The sequence below is a fragment of the Thermobia domestica genome, chromosome 15, assembly GCF_964235325.1.
Source record: "Thermobia domestica chromosome 15, izTheDome1.hap1.1, whole genome shotgun sequence".
In the NCBI taxonomy this organism is placed as follows: domain Eukaryota; kingdom Metazoa; phylum Arthropoda; class Insecta; order Zygentoma; family Lepismatidae; genus Thermobia; species Thermobia domestica.
Window position 1 is genome coordinate 12,611,410 of NC_137468.1, and position 20,585 is coordinate 12,631,994.

A 20,585-nucleotide genomic window follows, 5' to 3' on the forward strand; every position below is an offset into this window, starting at 1 on the left:
GCATTCAACAAGAAAAGGTCACTCTTAACTAGCTGCCTTAATACTGGACTAAGGAAGAAATTGGCCAAGTGCTATATATGGAGTATTGGACTGTATGGCTCAGAGACTTGGAAATTACGAAAGTTACAGAAGAAATATTTAGAGAGGTTCGAAATTGGTGTTTTAGGAAGATGGAGAAGATAAAATGAACAGAAAGAGTAACAAACAAAGACGTTTTAAAACGGATAGGAGAGAAGAGAACGCTTTTAGCCATCATCCTTCGTAAAAAAAAAAAGCCAACTGGATTGGACACATTTTGCGAAGAAATTAGCTTCTTCATACTGTCATAAAAGGAAAGAGGGAAGGAAAGCGAGGAATAAGGAGAAGAAGAACACAAGTGATTGGTGGTTTGAAAAATAGAAGATAATATTGGGAGTTAAAAGAGGAAGCTGAAAATCGAGAAACATGGAAGAAACTTTTCCAGATCCAAACCTAAAATAGAAAAAAAAAAAAAAAAAACAGTTTATTAGTCGCAGGACCTGCCAAAAGGCAGCATACTTTAATAATAATAATAATAATAATAATAATAATAATAATAATAATAATAATAATAATAATAATAATAATAAGTAACAATCATATCTATTATTGTTTTTCTACTAACTGTGACACACATAGGCCTATGTAATTGAACCATGTACCATAAATCATAACGAATCTATGAAACCATAGTCGCTTCTCTGTGGAAATGCTTCCATGCACATAAACGTTGAATCCCGCCGGAAACCGAAGCCAGATCTTGCGCACCAAGAACGCATACGGTAATCATATAGCCACGACAGAGCTCTACAACTTTTTAATAAAATATATTTAAAAAATGAAAAAAAAATAAATGAAATCTTTGAGTTTTACGTCCCGCGGTTATGCCGTCTAGACTAAAGGAGACGGTGATGATAAGAAATGAATGAAATGTTGGAATGAATCAAGTGGGAGGAAACGGGAGAACCCCGAGGAAACCCACGTACACAATGTTGGTTCACCACAAAGTTAACTTGGCGCGAGCTGGGATCGAATGAGGGACCCCATGCAACACATGTGAACGCTCTACCACTGAACCACTGCGGCCCGCTGAAAACATTTTTACCATTGAACATTGAATATTTTTACCATTTACCATTTTACCATTGAAAATATCTACAAATAATTTCTAATTAGGAGTTAGAAAACTCACTGCATCCACTTAAATGCTTTTTTCTTTCCTTTCGAATGGCTTCCTTTAAATCGTGATCTTATTTGTGTTTCTTCTCGTCAGAATAAAATAATCAAATGTATTTTCGTGTTACAATGGGGAAAAAAAGTTGGGATGTACTGTTATGTCTTCATTAAAATTGATTTTTTTAAAAACTCAAACTTTTCCAGGCAAAAATGTAATAGAAAAAAAATTTCCAACAATTTTTTCCGGAATCCTTGCATCTTTAAAATAAAATAACTTGAGTAATAAGGTAAATCAAGAAAGTATTTATTACATTCATTTGGTACTGAACTTTGCTTGTGACTGATTTTAGTGTCCATGGTTTACAATTATAAAAAAATTCTTTAATTACTTGAATATTTATGGAAGGTTCTTAAAAAAATGAAGCTCCAAGCTGAACAAGAAGTTTGTTACCGTCCACATTTCCTACAACATTGGTGACACACAGTCGGTCTGCATATTTTAGGACGTTGGCTTGAGATAATACGAATATGATGCTCATGATTGCAGTTTGTTGATAAGATGATTGAGCATTTACATTTGGGACATCTTCGGACAGGTATGGGACACACTGCCGTTCGAAGATTGGCAACTTTTCTCGAAGAAGATGATTCGTTACATCTGCAATATGATGGTTGAGATTTCTTCCTGCAGGATGACACTTTTCTACACGAATGACACCTCGGATTTGGACAACAATTTCTCATCCTTGGCTTAGAAGGTTTTCTCGAAGGCGTTGGACATCTTTTTACCTTCTTATTCGGACAGGTACATGTGCTGCTACTTCGCTTTCTCTTTGGAGGAGCGGGCTTTGACATCGGCAGGAAGCAACATTGATGTCCTGTTGGCTTGGAATCATCCTCGCTTTCTGAGCTATCGTCATTATCTTCTTGATCAATAGTTCCAGTTGTCTGAACGAAATCTTCAGCAGTTTCTCTCTCATTGTCTCTTTCATAATTAACATCCATTGGTGTTTGCTGGTCCTTAGACAATGAACACTTACATGGCTTCATTCCTACTGTTTCAATTAGTTAATAACCCTTGTACCTAAAAATAGACCAGAAGCATTCTAGTCCTTGTACTTAGAAACGAAGTGAGTGGAATCCGTTCTTCTTGGCAGCGTGACATGTGGGCCTTTTTTTCCTTAAACTATTTAATTAGGTCATTTAAAGAAAGAACCTTTTCTGGATTTCATGATTTTGAAACGAATTGCATCTCAGAAGTGGCGAGATTAACGGATGTGGATGGTAAAGAAAAATAGCTGAAACAAACTTTCAATTTAGCTAGCCATTTTGAATGATGACATTGTTGCCACGAGACAGCTACTAAACTTAAAAATAATAATTAAGAAATTTTATAATTTGTATTTATATTGTTGTTAAATTTTACAATAAATTTACATATCTCATTAAAAGTTATTATTTGCTTTTGTTTTGATTTTGTTTACCGCACTTTTTTTTAGCTCAAAAGGTATATAAGATGTATATTTCAGAGATGGCGTGGGTCAATGTAAACTTAGCCCATGACCCACTGACCCACCACTCACCGAGACCCATAACTTACTGAACCGACAACTCATTCTGACCTAGGGCCAAACCAGCCACCGAGATCCACTCTGACCCACCACTCACCAAAAACCCATTGCCATGAACTCTGACCCATGATCCACACCCTCTTCTCCACTGACTAAGAATTTACAATTGTAATAAAACAAGGTTGTGAAATTATCAGTAATCGGAGTTTGAATTTCTACGGTCAATCGCTCAAGCACCGTTCTGTTACAATAACGGTGGATCCGACTTTTACGATATAAAATGGCAAACTGTTTGTCATAGGCCATATTACGATGAATTTCAATTTAATTGTCATATATTATTATTTCCTTGTTGAATTACAGATACTTTTCAGTGGAAAGTAGAATGAAATTTGAGTCTCAAATCAAAGTAGGTCAACGTAAAGAAAAAAAAAACCGGTAAAATGTGACTGTCTCAAAAGCCAAGTAGTAAATCCTGTTGCTAGTTACAAATATCAATAATCAAAAGTACCTGAAGTTCTTTTTTTCATTGAGATATACTCAGCTCATGTAAGAAATGAAAAAAGGAAGAAAAATGGGTCTTGAAAGTAAAACGTAGACAAATTCACCAGTGTTCAGAAGCTGCTGTCTACAATGCTTTGAGCAGAGTGGGTCAGTGGGTCAGAGTAGGTCACGGTGGGTGATGAGTCACAGTGGGTCACGTCCTTTTAACCCACGACCTACTGACCCACTCTATCTCTGGTATATTTACAAGTTAATGTGAAACCAAACCACATGAGCTCTCAGCGGGAATCGTGTTCCTCGACGAAGATGTGTATACAGTATTCGCTTGGTGAGTTATTATGCAGATTGCTGGACAGGAAACTTCATGGAAATAATAATAATAATAATAATAATAATAATAATAATAATAATAATAATAATAATAATAATAATAATAATAATAATAATATAGTCAAAAACTCTTAATCAAAAGCTTTACATCAGGGAGTAATCTACACCCCAACACTCCCCTAACACCCCTCCAAATTTCTTTACACACACCCCTGGATGGAAAAGGAATACTCCCCAAAATCCAATTGTATTAATCGGTATCATATAGGTTATTTACTACATCAAGTTAAAAAAGGTTTAGCGTTTAGGAAAGAAGGCAATATTCTTATTTATTTATTTCACTTCAAAATACGAAGCGATCTCGTTCTCATGTACGGCTTCAAGAACCACATGACCTCATTGTTTCGGGTGGTGTTTCGATCAAAACAATTGACAAAACAGACCCGCTCATACCTACTCTCCTGGGCTCCGCAGTCGTTTCCGAGAAAAGAAATTGATGGACAGATGCAGATGACTGAAATTGGCAAAGTCTTGAGCAGCCATTCACCTACCTCCTCCTCAATAAGGAAAAATGTGACAATATACAGCAATAATAAGCCTTTACCAGATTCAGTTGGTAAGTGCTGCTCTGCAAGCGGTGTATTAACGGACGGAAGTTAGAAGGCTGTAGTCAAAACGTTTTTAGAAATAAGACATCGATCGAAGAAAGAATTATACATACTTTGGACTGAGTCTAGTGTTATGCAGGAACGCATTTGTCGCTAGCTTAATTTTTTGTAAAGTATATTTTTATTCACGTAAATTCATTTAGTGGATTATTAAAATTAGGCTACATTACAAAAAGACAAAACAAAAAGGTTCAAAATATTTGTAAATTGAAAAACTGGATTTCTAGAAAACAATCAAATCAATGAATAATTTTCTTATGAAAGATATTCAGAGCCAATAACGTAGCCAGGAAGGGGCAGGAGCGGAGATTAAGAGATCAAATAATATTACAACAATTAACGTTAACAACAGGGTAAGATAATTAAAATAATGAAATTGCAACTATGTACAGTATTAATTACTAACCGAATGTGATTTCAGCATGGGACAAGGGAATTTTTTCCCAATTATAATATATGGGAATGGTGGACACCTTCATAAGAGGACAAACTTTCTTATTCTTCCATGCCATAAATATGTGTAGTGTGGTGTTATGAGAGAGAACTCTTCTTTTTAGGGACACCTCTCATTTAAGGACAAATAATCGTGTTCCACCAAAGTCCGTTTTGAGAGGTTTCACTGTATTACTTACTTTAATAACAAATGCTCAAATGTGTGAACTTCCTTTATTGAACGTACTACTACGAAGAGCTGATAGTAGTAGTAGTAGTAGTAGTAATAGTATTGTAATAGTTGCGTAAGAAAATATACTGTTTTCTTTGAGTTTGTTTAAAAATGTATATCACTATTCTGAGAGCACCCCCCTTTTATTTTGAACAACCCCCAAGTAAAAATTTCTGGCGTACTTACTATCTTACATAACAATGTTAGAATACCAGTGAAAGGTTAATATTTTTAATACCACTCATTTATAACATTACATGCTACCAACAAATAAGTTAAACTCTAAGGGTGGTAGCCTATTCAGAGAGAATTCATTAATCAACAGTTAGTCACACGATTAGTTACTGTTGTACAATTAGTTCTGTCCTAAGGAAGATGTACTTTTTGGTATTCTAGATGTGTGCATGCGTAATCTTTGTGGTTTTACATCAGAACAACTTACAAATAGTTACGAAATCGAATACTAATTAATTATTCATTTCTGAGGGATGTATTTATGGCTGGAATAAGTAGAAGTGAATTAATATTAGCGACAATAGAAGGATTATGTTGTAATTATAAGGGAAGATAATTTATCAATCAGTTGTACGTATCTCTCAGAAAACTGAAAATTTTCTATTCATCTCTCAGTGTTCAGTTTAAGAAACAGTTTTGCTATTGTAGAGAACTACCTGCTTTATAGTCAATTCACTCGATAAAGTGAAAGGAAAGAAAGAAATCAAGAAAGACAGGTAATTAATTGCCTTTGTATTCTCATAATGTAAGTTTATTGTGCCTAAAGGAGGATATCCTCTGTTACAAATTAATCAGTCACATATGATTAACTTAGTCAACTAGTATGTGCTAATCAGAGTTTCTGAAAATACTTATGATAACCATCTGTTAGTCAAACCTTTATTATGGGCTAATATTGCATCAAAACGACTCTGCACAGGCATGTAGCCAGGATTTCGTAATAGGGGGGTCCGTGACATGAAATACTGTGGTTATCACACCAGGTGTTCGAGCATTCTAAACTATTTTATTGGTGACATATATAGGTTCATTTAGCCAGGATTTCGTAATTAGGGAGGGGAGGGCGTGACATGAAATACTAGGATTATCACACCAGGGGTTCGATCAATCTAAACTATTTTACTAGCATCATATATTGGTTTATTAGGACAATAAAATGAGAATATGTTGATAAGTAGTTTAATAACAGACTATGAAGAAATTCGGAGTAAAAGAATACATAAAAAGTATTGAAAAAGATTTTAGAATATCTACGTTCCTTCCTCTGTTAAATCATATTAACTAACGTTCTTTCCACACACACACACACACACACACACACACACATATATATATATATATATATATATATATATATATATATATATATATATATATCAATATATATATATATATATATATATATATATATATATATATATATATATATATATATATATATATATATATATTTGATTTTATTATTTATTCCGACAATGACTATCTGTTCCAAACGACAAGTTAAAGGAGCAATAGAAAACTGTTTGTCAAATAACATGTTTGATACTGCAGAGAGAACGGCACTACGTTTTCGAACGCTTGGAAAATCCCCTGACTAGTAGTAGAAATTCTGAGAATTCCGTAGCTTTTCTAAATATTTCAAGAAATTCTTTTTTTTTTGTTTCATCATTCCTTATTTTTTTCATTTCCGGTTTCGAAAGGGGGGTCCGGACCACCCCATGGCTACGTGCCTGCACTGCATAAGGCCCTAAAACTCTAATTGTATTAGAAAAAAAAATGAAATTAAATCTTTGAGTTTTACGTCCCACGGTTAAGCCGGTCAGGCTAAAGGAGACGGTGATTATGAGAGATGAGTGAAATGGTGGAATGGAGAAAGTGGGAGGAAACGGGAGAACCCCGAGAAAACCCACGAGCACGGTGTTTGTCCACCACAAAGTTCACTTGGCGGGGGCTGGGATCGAACCCGGGACCCCAAGCACCAGAGGTGAACGCTCTACCACTGAGCCACCGCGCCCCTCTCTAATTGTATTAGAGTATGAGGCCTTATGCAGAGTTGTTTTGACGTATGATACTAAAGGTCTGACTGCTGCAAGAAACATACGTTAGCATGGCACTAATCACGCATCAGAACGACTTAGCATAAGGCCCATAATGGCTCAGTGGAAGAGCACTTACTTCTGGTACAAGAGGTTCCTACTTCTATTTCCGGTCATGTGAGTTACTTATGGACAACAGGATGTCAGTCGGTTTTATCGAGTTTTTCCCTTTTCACCACATTGTTAATCCTCCAATTACTTAATGATCATTCCTTTTCATTAATCATACGTCTTTTTCATCCTACAGGGTGTGGGATGTAACACTAGAAATTTAATTTAATTTTCTTTGCAACTGGGGAGCATTGATAATACGTTATATAGACATGGTAGGAACAATGGTTAGTATTGCACTACCAGTAACAACTAAAGCTTAATACATTAACTGCCTAGTTTGGGTTTACGTAGAGACTGTGCGGGTGGGATTTCAAAGTACTCACTGAAGAGGACGAATGTCATTACAGGAAAAAGTGTAACTTTCAATCAATTCTACTATACGATCTGATTCTCTGACTGTGAGATATAGACATTGGTCTTGAACATCACTTGTACTCTTTAAATTAAAACAAGTAAAATGAAACCAGAAGAAACGTGGAGTGAAGAGGAGACGTAGACTTAACAGAAAACATTATACAATGTAACGTTTCGATATTAAACAGTATCTTCATCAGTCACAACAATACCTCTGTTATTGTATCAAAACTTACACTGTATATTATTCTTTAGTATTTGCACCTTGTTCACAGGTATGTATTTTCGTGTGTAATGAAGATACTCCCAAGATACTCGAAACGTTACTGGGTATACCAGTGGTTCTCAAACTTTTTGTTACCGCGATCCACATTAAATAATCAAAAAGTATTTTGTGGCCCACCTACGTTTATTCAAATTTACATTGACATTCTACGTAATGGCGGTGTATTTCAAAGCAATTAAATTTTGTAAATCATATCTCTAATTGCAATTTGTTCAATAACAGTTCGTATGAGTGATTAATATGAAATTTATTTGTAGATGTTGTGAAAACCTAGAGCGATTACGAATGTTAGAAAGCAGAGCTCGATGGTTAAATTTTATTAAAGAAAAATTTGGTTTCTTTTATGTCTATCGTAAATATCTCACTTTCAAATTAAATTGTAATGTAAATTTATGAATATAGTGACCCTGTCGGTATGAGAATATCAGTTAGTGATGATATAGCAAGTGTAACCTAATTTTTTTCCTCGATAACTGTATCATGAAATTGCACGCATGCGCAAAGAGGATTAAAATGTTTCCACAGAAAGCTAACACTACTCCCGACGCAATGTCCTATCCTGTGACAGATTTTGACTCACCCACTATCTTTCAATCCTAACCCAGCATCTCTAGTGACTGTACAACAGGGCAGGGCTCTGAGAAACAACTTAGTCTTCATCTCATTAACAAACCTTTTCAATCTCCATTTTCTGAATAACACTTCACAACATGTTTTTCTGCATCAAAATAAAATTTCCATAATTAAAATTTAAAAAAAAAAACTTTTCGCGACCCATTAAAAGGCAGGCCGGGACCCACCAATGGGTTGCGACCCACACTTTGAGAAACACTGGTGTATACTATTCTTTAATGTATACATCTTGTTTACAGATATGTATTCTTGTGTGTGGTGAAGATACTGCTAGCATCGAAATGTTACACTTGATACTATTCCTTAATGTATGTACCTTATTGACAATTGTGTGTATTCTTGTGTATGGTGAAGATACTGCTAGTATCGAAACGTTATACTTGATACTATTCATTATTAATCATTATTAATGATACTATTTATTAGTGTATGTACCTTGTTGACAGTTGTATTTTGTGTTTGATGAACATACTGCTATAGCATCGAAACGTTGCAGTGTATACTATTCTTTAGTGTATACATCTTGTTCACAGGTATGTATTCGTGTGTGTGGTGAAGATACTGCTAGTATCGAAATGTTACTACACTCGATACAATTCTTTAGTGCATGCACTTTGTTGACAGTTGTGTGTATTCTTGTGTTTGATGAAGAAGATACTGCTATAGTATCGAAGCTGTGTACTATACTTTGTATATGCATCTTGTTTACAGATATATATTCTTCTGCGTGTGCCAAAGATACCGCTATACTATCGAAACATCATACTTGATGTTATTCTTTAGTGTATGCACATTGTTGACAGTTGTGTGTATACCTTGTTTGATGAAGATACTGCTGTAGTATCTAAGCTGAGTACTATATCTTGTGTATGCACTTTGTTCACAGATATATATTCCTCTGTGTGTGATGAAGATATGTCTATACTATAGAAACGTTATACTTGATACTACTCTTTATTGTATGCAACTTGTTGATAGCTGTGTGTATTTTATGTTTGATGAATATACTACTGTACTATCGAAGCTGTGTACTATACTTTGTATATGCATTTTATTCACAGATATATATTCTGCGTGTGCCAAAGATACCGTTATACTATCGAAACATCATACTTGATGTTATTCTTTAGTGTATGCACATTGTTGACAGTTGTGTGTATACCTTGTTTGATGAAGGTACTGCTGTAGTATCTAAGCTGAGTACTATATCTTGTGTATGCATTTTGTTCACAGATATATATTCCTCTGTGTGTGATGAAGATATGTCTATACTATAGAAACGTTGTACTAGATACTACTCTTTATTGTATGCAACTTGCTGACAGTTGTGTGTATTTTAATGTTTGATGAAGATATTGCCATAGTAACGAAGCTGTGTACCATACTTTGTGTGCGCACCTTGTTCACAGATATATATATTCTGTGTGTGATGAAGATACCACTATACTATTGGAACGTTACACTGAATACTATTCTTTATTGTATGCACCTTGTTCGCAGATATGTATTCTTGTGTGTGAAGAAAATATTGTTATACGAGTATTATCAGAAAATTCTTCTGTATACTGTTTTTTTTAAAAATTAAGTGTGTATATCTTGTTCAGAATTTGATATAACATGTTCGTAATGTCAAATAATGGTTTAAGAAAAGCAACTTAGTCGTTAGAAAGAAAATGTTTAATAATACCACATATAAATTTGAAAACTTAGTTTGTAACCTACCGGTAAATTGAACTTTCCTCAAATATTTCAAAAGCTCTTGACCGTCAATTGGATTCATTTTATTACAAAGTCCAGGTCTCCCATCGCAGACTTTCTGGTGCATGTCCCTTAAAAAAATGAAAATGAAATTAGTTGCTACTACTATTATAAACATAATCGTAAATTTTTACACTATCATTATCATGCACAGAACGCATTAGAGAAAAAAGTGGATACTGTACGAGATGAATCATTACAACTACTTATTTTCCTTTGAAATTTGGTTTCGGAGGGAAAATGTAGACAAGAATCGATCCCAGAAACATAGAGAGACCTAACATGATTCTATGATATGTTTTAAATAAAATAACTGCTTTCAACTTTCTTTTTATAGACCAGAAATTTCTGTGTGCAGTTTATGTCATAATTGTTAGGCACCAAAATTTATACACTATGTGGAAGGTCTTGAAAATAATTGTTAGTTCATGTAATAACATTTGGCAGATACTAAGTATCTTGCTCTCTTGACAATTTTTTGAGTTTCCTCATTGTGTTTGTTACTATAGTTAATAATTCACTAATGTTAATAATAATAAACAAAGTACGGTGACCCAAATAACCAAATGGGTGTTGACCAAAAGTTCATTCTTGGTAGTGCGAGCACCACTTCTCAACAGTGCTAATACGTAGATGATGTTCGATTTGTAGCGGTATTTACATTTGTAAGTTGCTTAGTTCTCTTTTAAATATAGTAGATCTACTTAATTATAACAAATACTGTAATGAATCAGTTGGAAATTTACAATAAACATTTAACATTTTGTGATATCCTACACGTGGTCTGTATTTGTAAACAACCAATACGTGGTCTTTTATTTTGTAAACCACACTGCGTGGTCCCTTACTAAAACTACTACAATTACTACAAGAAGGAGATGACAGGCATTATCGTCATCGTTAGGTCTTGTAACAAAAGAAGAAAATCAGCGCCATCGCTGCCCAGGAGAAGGTATAAAATTCCATGTAACGTCTCAGTCAACATTAATTTCGGCTGGTCAATTCCCCTCTTTTAGTTTGCCTGGAACTCTGAAAGCACTAACCTAACTCAAGCCTCCTAGCTTGCCTGGAGCGCTGAGCGAACTAACCTAACTCAAGCCTCCTGGCTTGCCTGGAACTCTGAGAGAACTAACTAAACTCAATCCTCCTAGGTTGCCTCGAGCTATGAGAGAACTAACATAACTGAAGTCTCCTCCTAGCTTGTCTGGAACTCTGAGAGAACTAACCTAAATCAAACCTCCTAGCTTGTCTGGAAGTCTGAGAGAACTAACTTAACTCAATCCTCCTAGATTGCCTCGAGCTATGAGAGAACTAACATAACTGAAGTCTCCTCCTAGCTTGTCTGGAACTCTGAGAGAACTAACCTAAATCAAGCCTCCTAGCTTGCCTGGAACTCTGAGAGAACTAACTTAACTCAATCCTTCTAGCTTGCCTGGAACTCTGAGAGAAATAAATTAACTCAATCCTTCTAGCTTACCTGGAGCTCTGAGAGAACTAACCTAACTCAAGCCTTTTAGCTTGCCTGGAACTCTGAGGCCTTCTACTTACCTATTTGCTGGAGTTTTGTGAAGACTCAACTACTCTCTTAGCTTGCGTGGAGCTCTGCGGAAACCAACCTCTCTTCGTTTGCCTGGAGCACTGAGAATTCCTAAATGTACTCCACTTAGCTTGTCTGGGCCTTTGTAGAATTCCTTCCCTTCGCTATCTAGGCCTTGGGACACTTATTTTACCAAACTGCTTAGAGAACTTTGTATTGGTCTTAGGACCGCATTTATAGTGACTTATTGCATATAACATGTATTTTATAATAAAAAAGTTGTGCAAGAAAACAGAATCCTGTGTGCTATATTGCCCTAAGTACTACGTTATCGAGGCAATTTTACAATATGTATAGAACGATGTATTTGTCAATAAAAATATGTAAATCATATCAGAAATTATAATTTTTGAACCGCTATAAAAAATCTGCAGGTTTGCATATAAATCTGCAAGCCTGGCAAGGCTGAACTCATGTCAACCAACGGAGGGTGGCGAAGTGGCGAGATGAAGCTTGATTCACTTCCTTCTTTTAAACATCATTGCAGCTGAGGCAGGCAAGCAAGTCATCCTACGATATCCTATGGCCACATTATGGCAGGTCATCCTACACCATACAGCTCTATAGCAGTGTCGCAATCTTTAAAAAGATAGAAATTCTAAATGAAGCGCGATTCGGAAGCTTTCTCATTGCTTATGGTTAGTGAATGCATCTTGGACGTGGAAGACCCGGGTTCAATCCCGGTGGGAGCTCAAGTAGTTCGGATCTCATAGTGTTGCCACGAGACGAGACTTCAGGCTGTCTCGTCCCGTCTCGTGCAAAGCATGTCTCGTCTCGTGTCTCGTCTCGAAAAAATGTGCTCGTCCCGTCTCGTGTCTCGTCTCGAGGGGTTCTGTCCCGTCCCGTCTCGTCTCGTCTATTTGTCTCGTTTTGTCTCGTCTTGTCTCGTAAAAAATATAGCAGCATACCATGGGAACGAATGTAAAATGTAGCAGGCTGCACCATGCTAATCAAGATACAACTAAGTTACAAGTATTACCCAGAAAACAAAGACAAGAAATGTCACGGTAGCTACACCGTGAAGCCTTCACCTCTGGTGTATGTGGTAGTCGGTTCGATCTCGGTTAGTGCCATGTGAGCTTTGTGGTGGACAAACATCGAATGTGTGTGGGGGCCGCGGTAACTCAGTGGTAGAGCGTTCACCTCTGGTGCTTGAGGTCTCGGGTTCGATCCCAGCCCCCGCCAAGTGAACTTTGTGGTGGACAAACACCGTGTGCGTGGGTTTTCTCGGGGTTTTCCCGTTTCCTCCTACTTTCTTCATTCCACCATTTCATTCATTACTCATCATCACCGTCTCCTTTAGCCTAACCGGCATAATGTGGGACGTAAAACTCAAAGATTTCATTTCATTTCATTTCATTTTTCGAATGTGTGTGTTTTCTCAAAGTTGTCCAGTATCCTACCACTTTCTTCATTCCACTAATTTTCCCATCATCATCCATTCGGGGTGGGCCAAAGTTGCCTAAAGGTCTTAAAATTAAATTCAAATAAGCTCACAAGGCAAGGACAAATAATTTACAAGATAATATATCTCTGTTGTTAGTTGTCTGAGGCTTCTCGACCCTGGTTTTTTTTATTACATTCTGAAACATTGAAATTTGTTTCACCAGTTTCAATACACGAATATACAGTAAATTGCTCATAGGTACGTCGAAGATGAAGACACTAATTTCAATTTACACGACAAGGAAAGTTCGATGTACAGGTGTCACCATCCACGACACTAACGTATACTATCAACCCACTTGCTTCATAGTGTCTGTACATATCTATATCTATATCTATATCTATATCTATATCTATATCTATATCTATATCTATATCTATATCTATATCTATATCTATATCTATATATCTATATATCTATATCTATACACGACCTCAGCAAAAGAAAATGGACATGAGATTTGGAACATGGAATATTAGGAGTCTTTATAGGGCAGGCGCGTTAAAATTCGTAACGAGGGAGTTAGAGAAATACAGGATGGACGTGGTAGGAATTCAGGAAGTTAGGTGGGAAGGAAATGGATCTGAGAATTCCTTAAATTTTACGTTTTTTTGCGGGGAAGGAAATAAAACTCACCAGTTAGGAACAGGGTTTTTCGTTCATAAATGTATATTACCAGCAATTAAACGGGTTGAATTTGTTACTGATAGACTTTCTTTTATTACTCTTAAGGAACGGTGGTGTGATATTATTGTTTTAAATGTACATGCATCAACTGAAGATAAGGATGACGATATAAAAGACAGTTTTTAAGAAGAGGTGGAACGGGTATTTGACCAACTTCCGCGATACCATATGAAAATTCTATTAGTGGATTTCAATGCGAAGGTTGGACGAGAGGATATTTTCAAACCGATTATGGGGAACGAAAGTCTGCATAAGGAAAGTAATGACAACGGTGTTAGACTCGTGAACTTTGCAACATCCAAAAACCTAATCGTGAAGAGTACAAAATTCCCACATCGCGACGTTCATAAATACACTTGGACATCACCAGACGGAAAAACACACAATCAAATTGATAATGTTTTAGTAGATAGAAGAAGGCAATCTAGCATAATTGATGTCCGGTCGTTTAGAAGGGCTGATTTTAGAAGGGCTGATTGTGACACTGTCCAATACCTGGTAGCAGCAATAATACGAGAGAGGCTATCGTTGAATAAAGGTAATATTCATTGTCCGAAAACGGAGAGATTCAATTTAAAGAAATTAGAAGAGAGCCAGGTAAGAGAGAAATACCAGATTGAAGTTTCGAATAGATTCTCGGCCTTAGAAGATTCGGAGTGCACTAGCGTTGAGGATACCTGGATTGAAATTAGAGATAGCATTAAAATTTCAGCAAAAGAGAAATTGGGACACGCGGAAATACGTAGGAACAAACCATGGTTCGATCAGGAATGCATAAAACTAGCAGAGAAGAGAAAACAGGCAAAATTACGCTGGCTACAAAATCCGAATGAAATAACTACACAAAATTTCGCAGATATCAGGCGGGAAACTTCCAAAACTTTTAGAACAAAGAAACGCGATTTTCTGAAAGCTAAAATTAAGGAACTTGATGATAATAGTAAAAATAAAAACATCCGGGACATGTATAAGGGAATCAACGAATTTAAGAAAGGCTATCAACCTCGAGCTTATATATTTAAAAAATCTGACGGTACAATTCTCACTGACACGGATAGTATCTTAAATAGATGGAAAGATTTCTTTGACGATTTGCTTAACACGCAACCAAAAACTAGTGTGCGTGGAGAAAAGGTGATACGCACCGCAGAACCGCATATTCCAGAACCCAACCGAATAGAAGTAGAAACCGCTATAAAGAAATTAAAAAAACACAAATCTCCGAGTGTAGATGAAATTCCGGCTGAGTTAATTTTAGCCGGAGGCGAAAAATTGTGGAACAAGATACATAAACTCATTCTCCTTATCTGAAACAAGGAAGAATTGCCACAAGAGTGGAAAGAATCAATCAGTGTTCCAATTCACAAGAAAGGCGACAAAACTGACTGTAATAATTATCGAGGCATTTCTCTTCTGTCAACATCCTATAAAATCCTTTCAAATATTCTGTTAGCAAGACTGACCCCATGCGCAGATGAAATTATTGGAGATTATCAGTGCGGATTTAGACGAAATCGATCAACTATCGACCAAATATTTACCATTCGCCAAATACTCGAAAAAAAGTGGGAATGCAATACTCCGATACATCAACTATTTATTGATTTTAGAAAGGCGTACGACTCGGTTAGGAGAGAAACATTATACAACGTCCTTACAGAACTTGGAATACCGAGAAAGCTAATTAGATTAATTAAGATATGTTTAAATGAATCCCAATGAGTGTAGACCTTATCCAGTTTTCAAATTGAATAGATGGTGGTGGTAGTTCGGTTTCTTGACCTTGTAAAAATCTTCCCTGTCTTTGATTTTGTTTGTCATCATTCCAGCCAGAAATGAAAAAAAAAAAGAGAATTCCTCAGTTTACAGCAAGGGGAATTGGGGACAAGACATTAAGGATGATATTCCTGGAAGCTCATGTATCACGACTGTTTCATTCAATAGACAGAGGGCACTTTTCTATGAAGGCTTTTCAACATGTTTTCTCACAAAGGGGATTTTCCTTTTGCAATCTATATGACCACTGGCAATTTGAATCTTGGTCATTCCCGCCAGCGTTTTCATTTTCGAGACACGAGACGAGACGAGACATTTCACGAGACGTCCCGTCTCGTCTCGTGTCTCGTCTCGAAAACGAGACGGGACAAATAGTCTGTCTCGTCTCGTGTCTCGTCTAAAGGATTCTGTCTCGTCTCGTTTACGAGACGAGACGAGACGAGACACGAGAAATGTCTCGTCTCGTGGCAACACTAGGATGTCATGTTAAGCTATAGGTTCACTTCTCATATAGCTTCGTTGCAGAAAGACACGTTAAACTCAAACCCAATCCAATGAAGCGCAATTCAGTACGTAACCTGTTCTGCCGCATCGTTTTTTTAAACTCAATAATAGGGGTTTCGTGCAGTGACAATAATTAAAGATAGAATCATGTTTCATTTGGAAATAGCCTGTGTCTGATAAAACAAAATGTTTACTAAAGCACTGCTTTACTTGGTTGGGTTGAATGCACCTCACTGCTTTTGATCTACCCAAAGCACAAGTTGGCTTCCCTCAGGAGTTCCATCCATCCTCAATCTCAGTGGTGCACGCGTAATTTCATCAAGGGGATTCAAGCTCACAGACAGTGGATGATGTGCCGATTTCTCTTTTCAATGTGGTTTATTCTACCTATTTCATCAAGTGGATTCAAGCTCACAGACAGTGGATGATGTGCCGATTTCTCTTTTCAATGTGGTTTATTCTACCTATTTCATCAAGGGGATTCAAGCTCACAGACAGTGGATGATGTGCCGATTTCTCTTTTCAATGTGGTTTATTCTATTTCAGGTCAAGAATCACTAGGTCACTCACACTGAAGGGTATTCCTAGTTACACAAGACCTTTTTATTTTTATTCTTAAGAAAGGAAGCTTTAAGTAACGTCACTGACAATAAGGGCAATACATTTCTAAGCAATAAGTGAAACGCAGCTAAAACACAACCAAAATTATACTTTTATATCACTTTGGCTCCAAATATGACCTAAGCTAAAATATTATAAGGATCCATACACCCATACGCACTATAAGCTACATGTCTTCACTATAAATACGTATTTTAACAACTTATAAATAAACAGTGGCAGACGACGGAAGGAGGACTACCACGAAGAGCCGAAGTGGACCCGAAGAACCACGAAGTAAGACGAGAACCCCTTTACAAGTCTCTCTCCAGAAGGATGGCTATAAAAGAGGACGTCGTGGCCAAGAAAGGATCAGTACCAGTGCTGATCGCTCACCTACCAAAAACCTTTTCCCAAGGACGTCATGGGCTACGGAGTCTTTTTAATATCTACTTCCATGGCTGTTATGAGCTACGGAGTATAACCGATCCTTGTGAGATCGCTGTAGGCAAAGACAAATATCCTTTATTCTCGAGGCCACATCGTGTGACGAGGGACTTATCATACACTGGAAACGTTTAGAGATTTAGAGAAGAGACAAGAACTGTAATAGTTCTACAAAACATTTTTAATAATAAAGAGGTGAAGGGTAAAAATCTCCGTATGCATTATTTAAACTCTACCTACAGAACATTGCAGTATGGTTCAAATATGCAATTTATAACAATAAAAAATTTTTTCTTAACAAAAATCAGAAATATGTTCATATTTAATTAAGCATGTAAAAAGAACCAGGACAAAAATATGGCGCCATAGAAATCTGAGCCTTACTAATTAGGTATTTGACTGTAAATATTGATTACTTCAATTCAGGCCCGCAACAAGAGGGGGACTAGAGGGGCCTGGCCCCCCTAAACTTTTCGTGGCCCCTCCAAACCTTAACACAAAATGCTATTATTAATACAAAAAACACAATTTAGCCATTGGTAAGAGAATGTTTAACCCTTTGGGGATCCCATGGTACAATTTGTACCATACGGGGTGTTTCATGGTACATTGCGTTATAACTCTCCTATTTGAGCTTTTTCGTCCTGTTTTTTTTTTGTTTGTTTGTTTTTCAAGTCCAGAGGCATTGTAGAAGACATTACGTATGGTTTAACACCTTCCTGCTTCGAGACATAGAAGGTGATGACGTATAATTCTAAAATATATATTTTCGTGTAATATTTTTTTTTGGGGGGGGGGGTATGTAAAGTATTTTTGGCGGGCTTATTTTTGCACGTAGAAGATTGAAATTTTGCACAAACATGCAGTCCACCGAGTAGTATTTACCAGATTTTTTTTTCAGATTTCTGCGTTAAAACAGGGGAGGATCCAGAGGGTCAAAAAGTTGAAAAAAGGGTTATTTTTTACCAAAAAATCCCTTTCTTCGCGATGTTCCCGCCTTAGATACATGATGGAGACAAGTGAATGGTACCGCCTGAAAGGCAGTTCTATTCTGAAGAGAATGATGGGCGACACATGGCCCTAGGGTAATTAAGGAAGTGTCAGGGAATTTTTATCAAAATATACTTCTGTATAGGGGAATTTTGGACATTTTTGGTATTATTTTTTGCGGGCTTATTTTTGCACCTAGAAGATTGAAATTGTGCACAAATATTCAGTCTACCGAATAGTATTTACCAGATTTTTTTCGGATTTCTGCGTTAAAACAGGGGGTACAGAGGGGCTAAACGTTGAAAAAGGGAAATTTTTACCAAAAAACCCTTTCACGGGATTTTCCCACCTTAGATACATGATGGGGACAAGTGAATGGTACCGCCTGAAAGGCAGTTCTATTCTGAAGAGAATGATGGGCGAAACATGACCCTAGGGTAATTAGGGATGTCTCAGGGAATGTTTAAAAATTTCCCTCTGTATACGGGAATATGGGACATTGTCGGCATATTTTTTTTGGCGGGCTTACTTTTGCACCTGGAAAATTGGAATTGTGCATAAACATTCAGCCCACCGAGTAGTATTTACCAGATTTTTCAGATCTCTGCGTTAAAACAGGGGGGTCCAGGGGGGCTAAAAGTTGAAAAAAGGATATTTAGACCCCAAAAATCCCTTTTTTCGGGATTTTCTCGCCTTAGATACATGATGGAGACACGTGAGTCATACCTCCTGAAAGGCAGTTCTATTCTGAAGAGAATGATGGGCGAAACATGACCCTAGGGTAATTAGGGATGTCTCAGGAAATTTTTTACCTGAGATCATGGTGTTTTAGGGTAATTTGGGGCATGGTGGGAATTCCTGATAAAATTTCTCCCGCCCTTGGTATTCAAGATAGAAACTTGAAATTTGGTACACACATTCAGTATACCATGTACTATTTATCAGATTTTTTTAGATGGCTACGTTTACATAGGGCCGCTCCAGAGGGGCCCAAAGTGCGAGAAAAAAATTCCCTCCGAAATTTTCCCTTTGACATCCTTTTTACCGCTCCTGGTATATGGTATGAGCATGCAAGTGGTACCATTTGAAAGCCAGCTTTATTCTGAAGAGAATGAGGTATGAACTATGATCCTAGGATAAATAGTGACGATGCAGTAGCTACTTGACTGAAAGTCTAAAAAATAGCCCAAAAAGCCGGCATCCGGAAAGGGTTAATGACTTGCCCCCCCAACATATTCATGCCCCCCCAAACCTCTGTGGCTGATTGCGGGCCTGCTTAATTCCACACATACTTTACATAACTGTAAGTAACTTTTTGACTAGAATATACTTACTTAAATGCATGAGCAAATGCCATAACTGAATCACTAACAAACTGAAGTTGTGCTTCGAATGGTGTGTTGTTTCTTTCCAGACGTTCCTTTTTGGTACATATTCGAGAATAGTTTTGATTGTATGGCGTCTTCGGACCTCCTGGATATTGGCATTTAAAATGAGCTTCCCAGAATTCTGAAATGAGACAAAAGAAGTATTTACTATTAGCTTATAGTTTATAGACAAACAGCATATATATATAGTACTTAGACTGCCCTAAACGTATAGGGTGACACTGGGTGTACACAGGAGCACTTTTGAATAAACACAGTTAACACCAAACTTTAAATTTTTGTTGTAAAATGTATGCGAACTATAATTTATTTTACATTTATTTCAGCGTGGTCGGTTCGAACAACGTGCGACACCTATACAGGGCCGTGCTGGGATACTAATGAGGGCGGTGGACAAGTCTACTAAAAGGGCGCCCATACAAACGGAATATATATATATATAATTTGAAAGAAAGTATAGATGCCTTTCTATATCAAAATCACCATAGTATTTGAAAACAAGATTCCTAAACCAATATTCAAACTCCTAGAAGAACGGGAGTGGGGAATGGCGGAAACTCCATAACGATGAACTGCATAATTTTATACTGTTACAAAAACATTACATTGTTAGGGTCATCAAGTCTAGGAGGTTCAAACGGGCAGGTTATGTAGCCAGAATGGAAGAAATTAGAAACGCTTTCAAAGTTCGAACTGGAAATTCAAATAGGAAAACGAAAATTAGGAAGACCGAGGCGCAGATAGGAGGACAATATTAAAATGGTTCTCGCAGAGATTGAAATATAAAGTAGAAACTGGGTCCAGTAGGCTAAGGACGGAAATCAATGAATAGCTTTTGTAAATGCAGCACTGAACCTCCTGTGTCCATAGGCCACAGAGCTATATTAAGTTGTTGATACATTTAGCTTCTTGAAAGAAAGTATAGATGCCTTTTTATATCAAAATCACCACCAAATTTGTTT

General features: G+C 36.8%; 1 protein-coding gene across 2 annotated transcripts in view; it reads right to left on the reverse strand.

Annotated features, from left to right (window-relative positions):
- LOC145672080 (metabotropic glutamate receptor 4-like) overlaps positions 1–20,585 on the reverse strand; it is a 489,770-nt gene that overhangs the window by 58,058 nt on the left and 411,127 nt on the right. For both annotated transcript variants that reach the window (XM_081741333.1, XM_081741332.1), the window contains exons 5-6: positions 19,570–19,744; positions 10,152–10,258 (exon numbers count right to left, since the gene is read on the reverse strand). In XM_081741333.1, the coding sequence (XP_081597459.1) occupies positions 10,152–10,258; positions 19,570–19,744 (282 nt within the window). The remainder of the gene's footprint in view (positions 1–10,151; positions 10,259–19,569; positions 19,745–20,585) is intronic.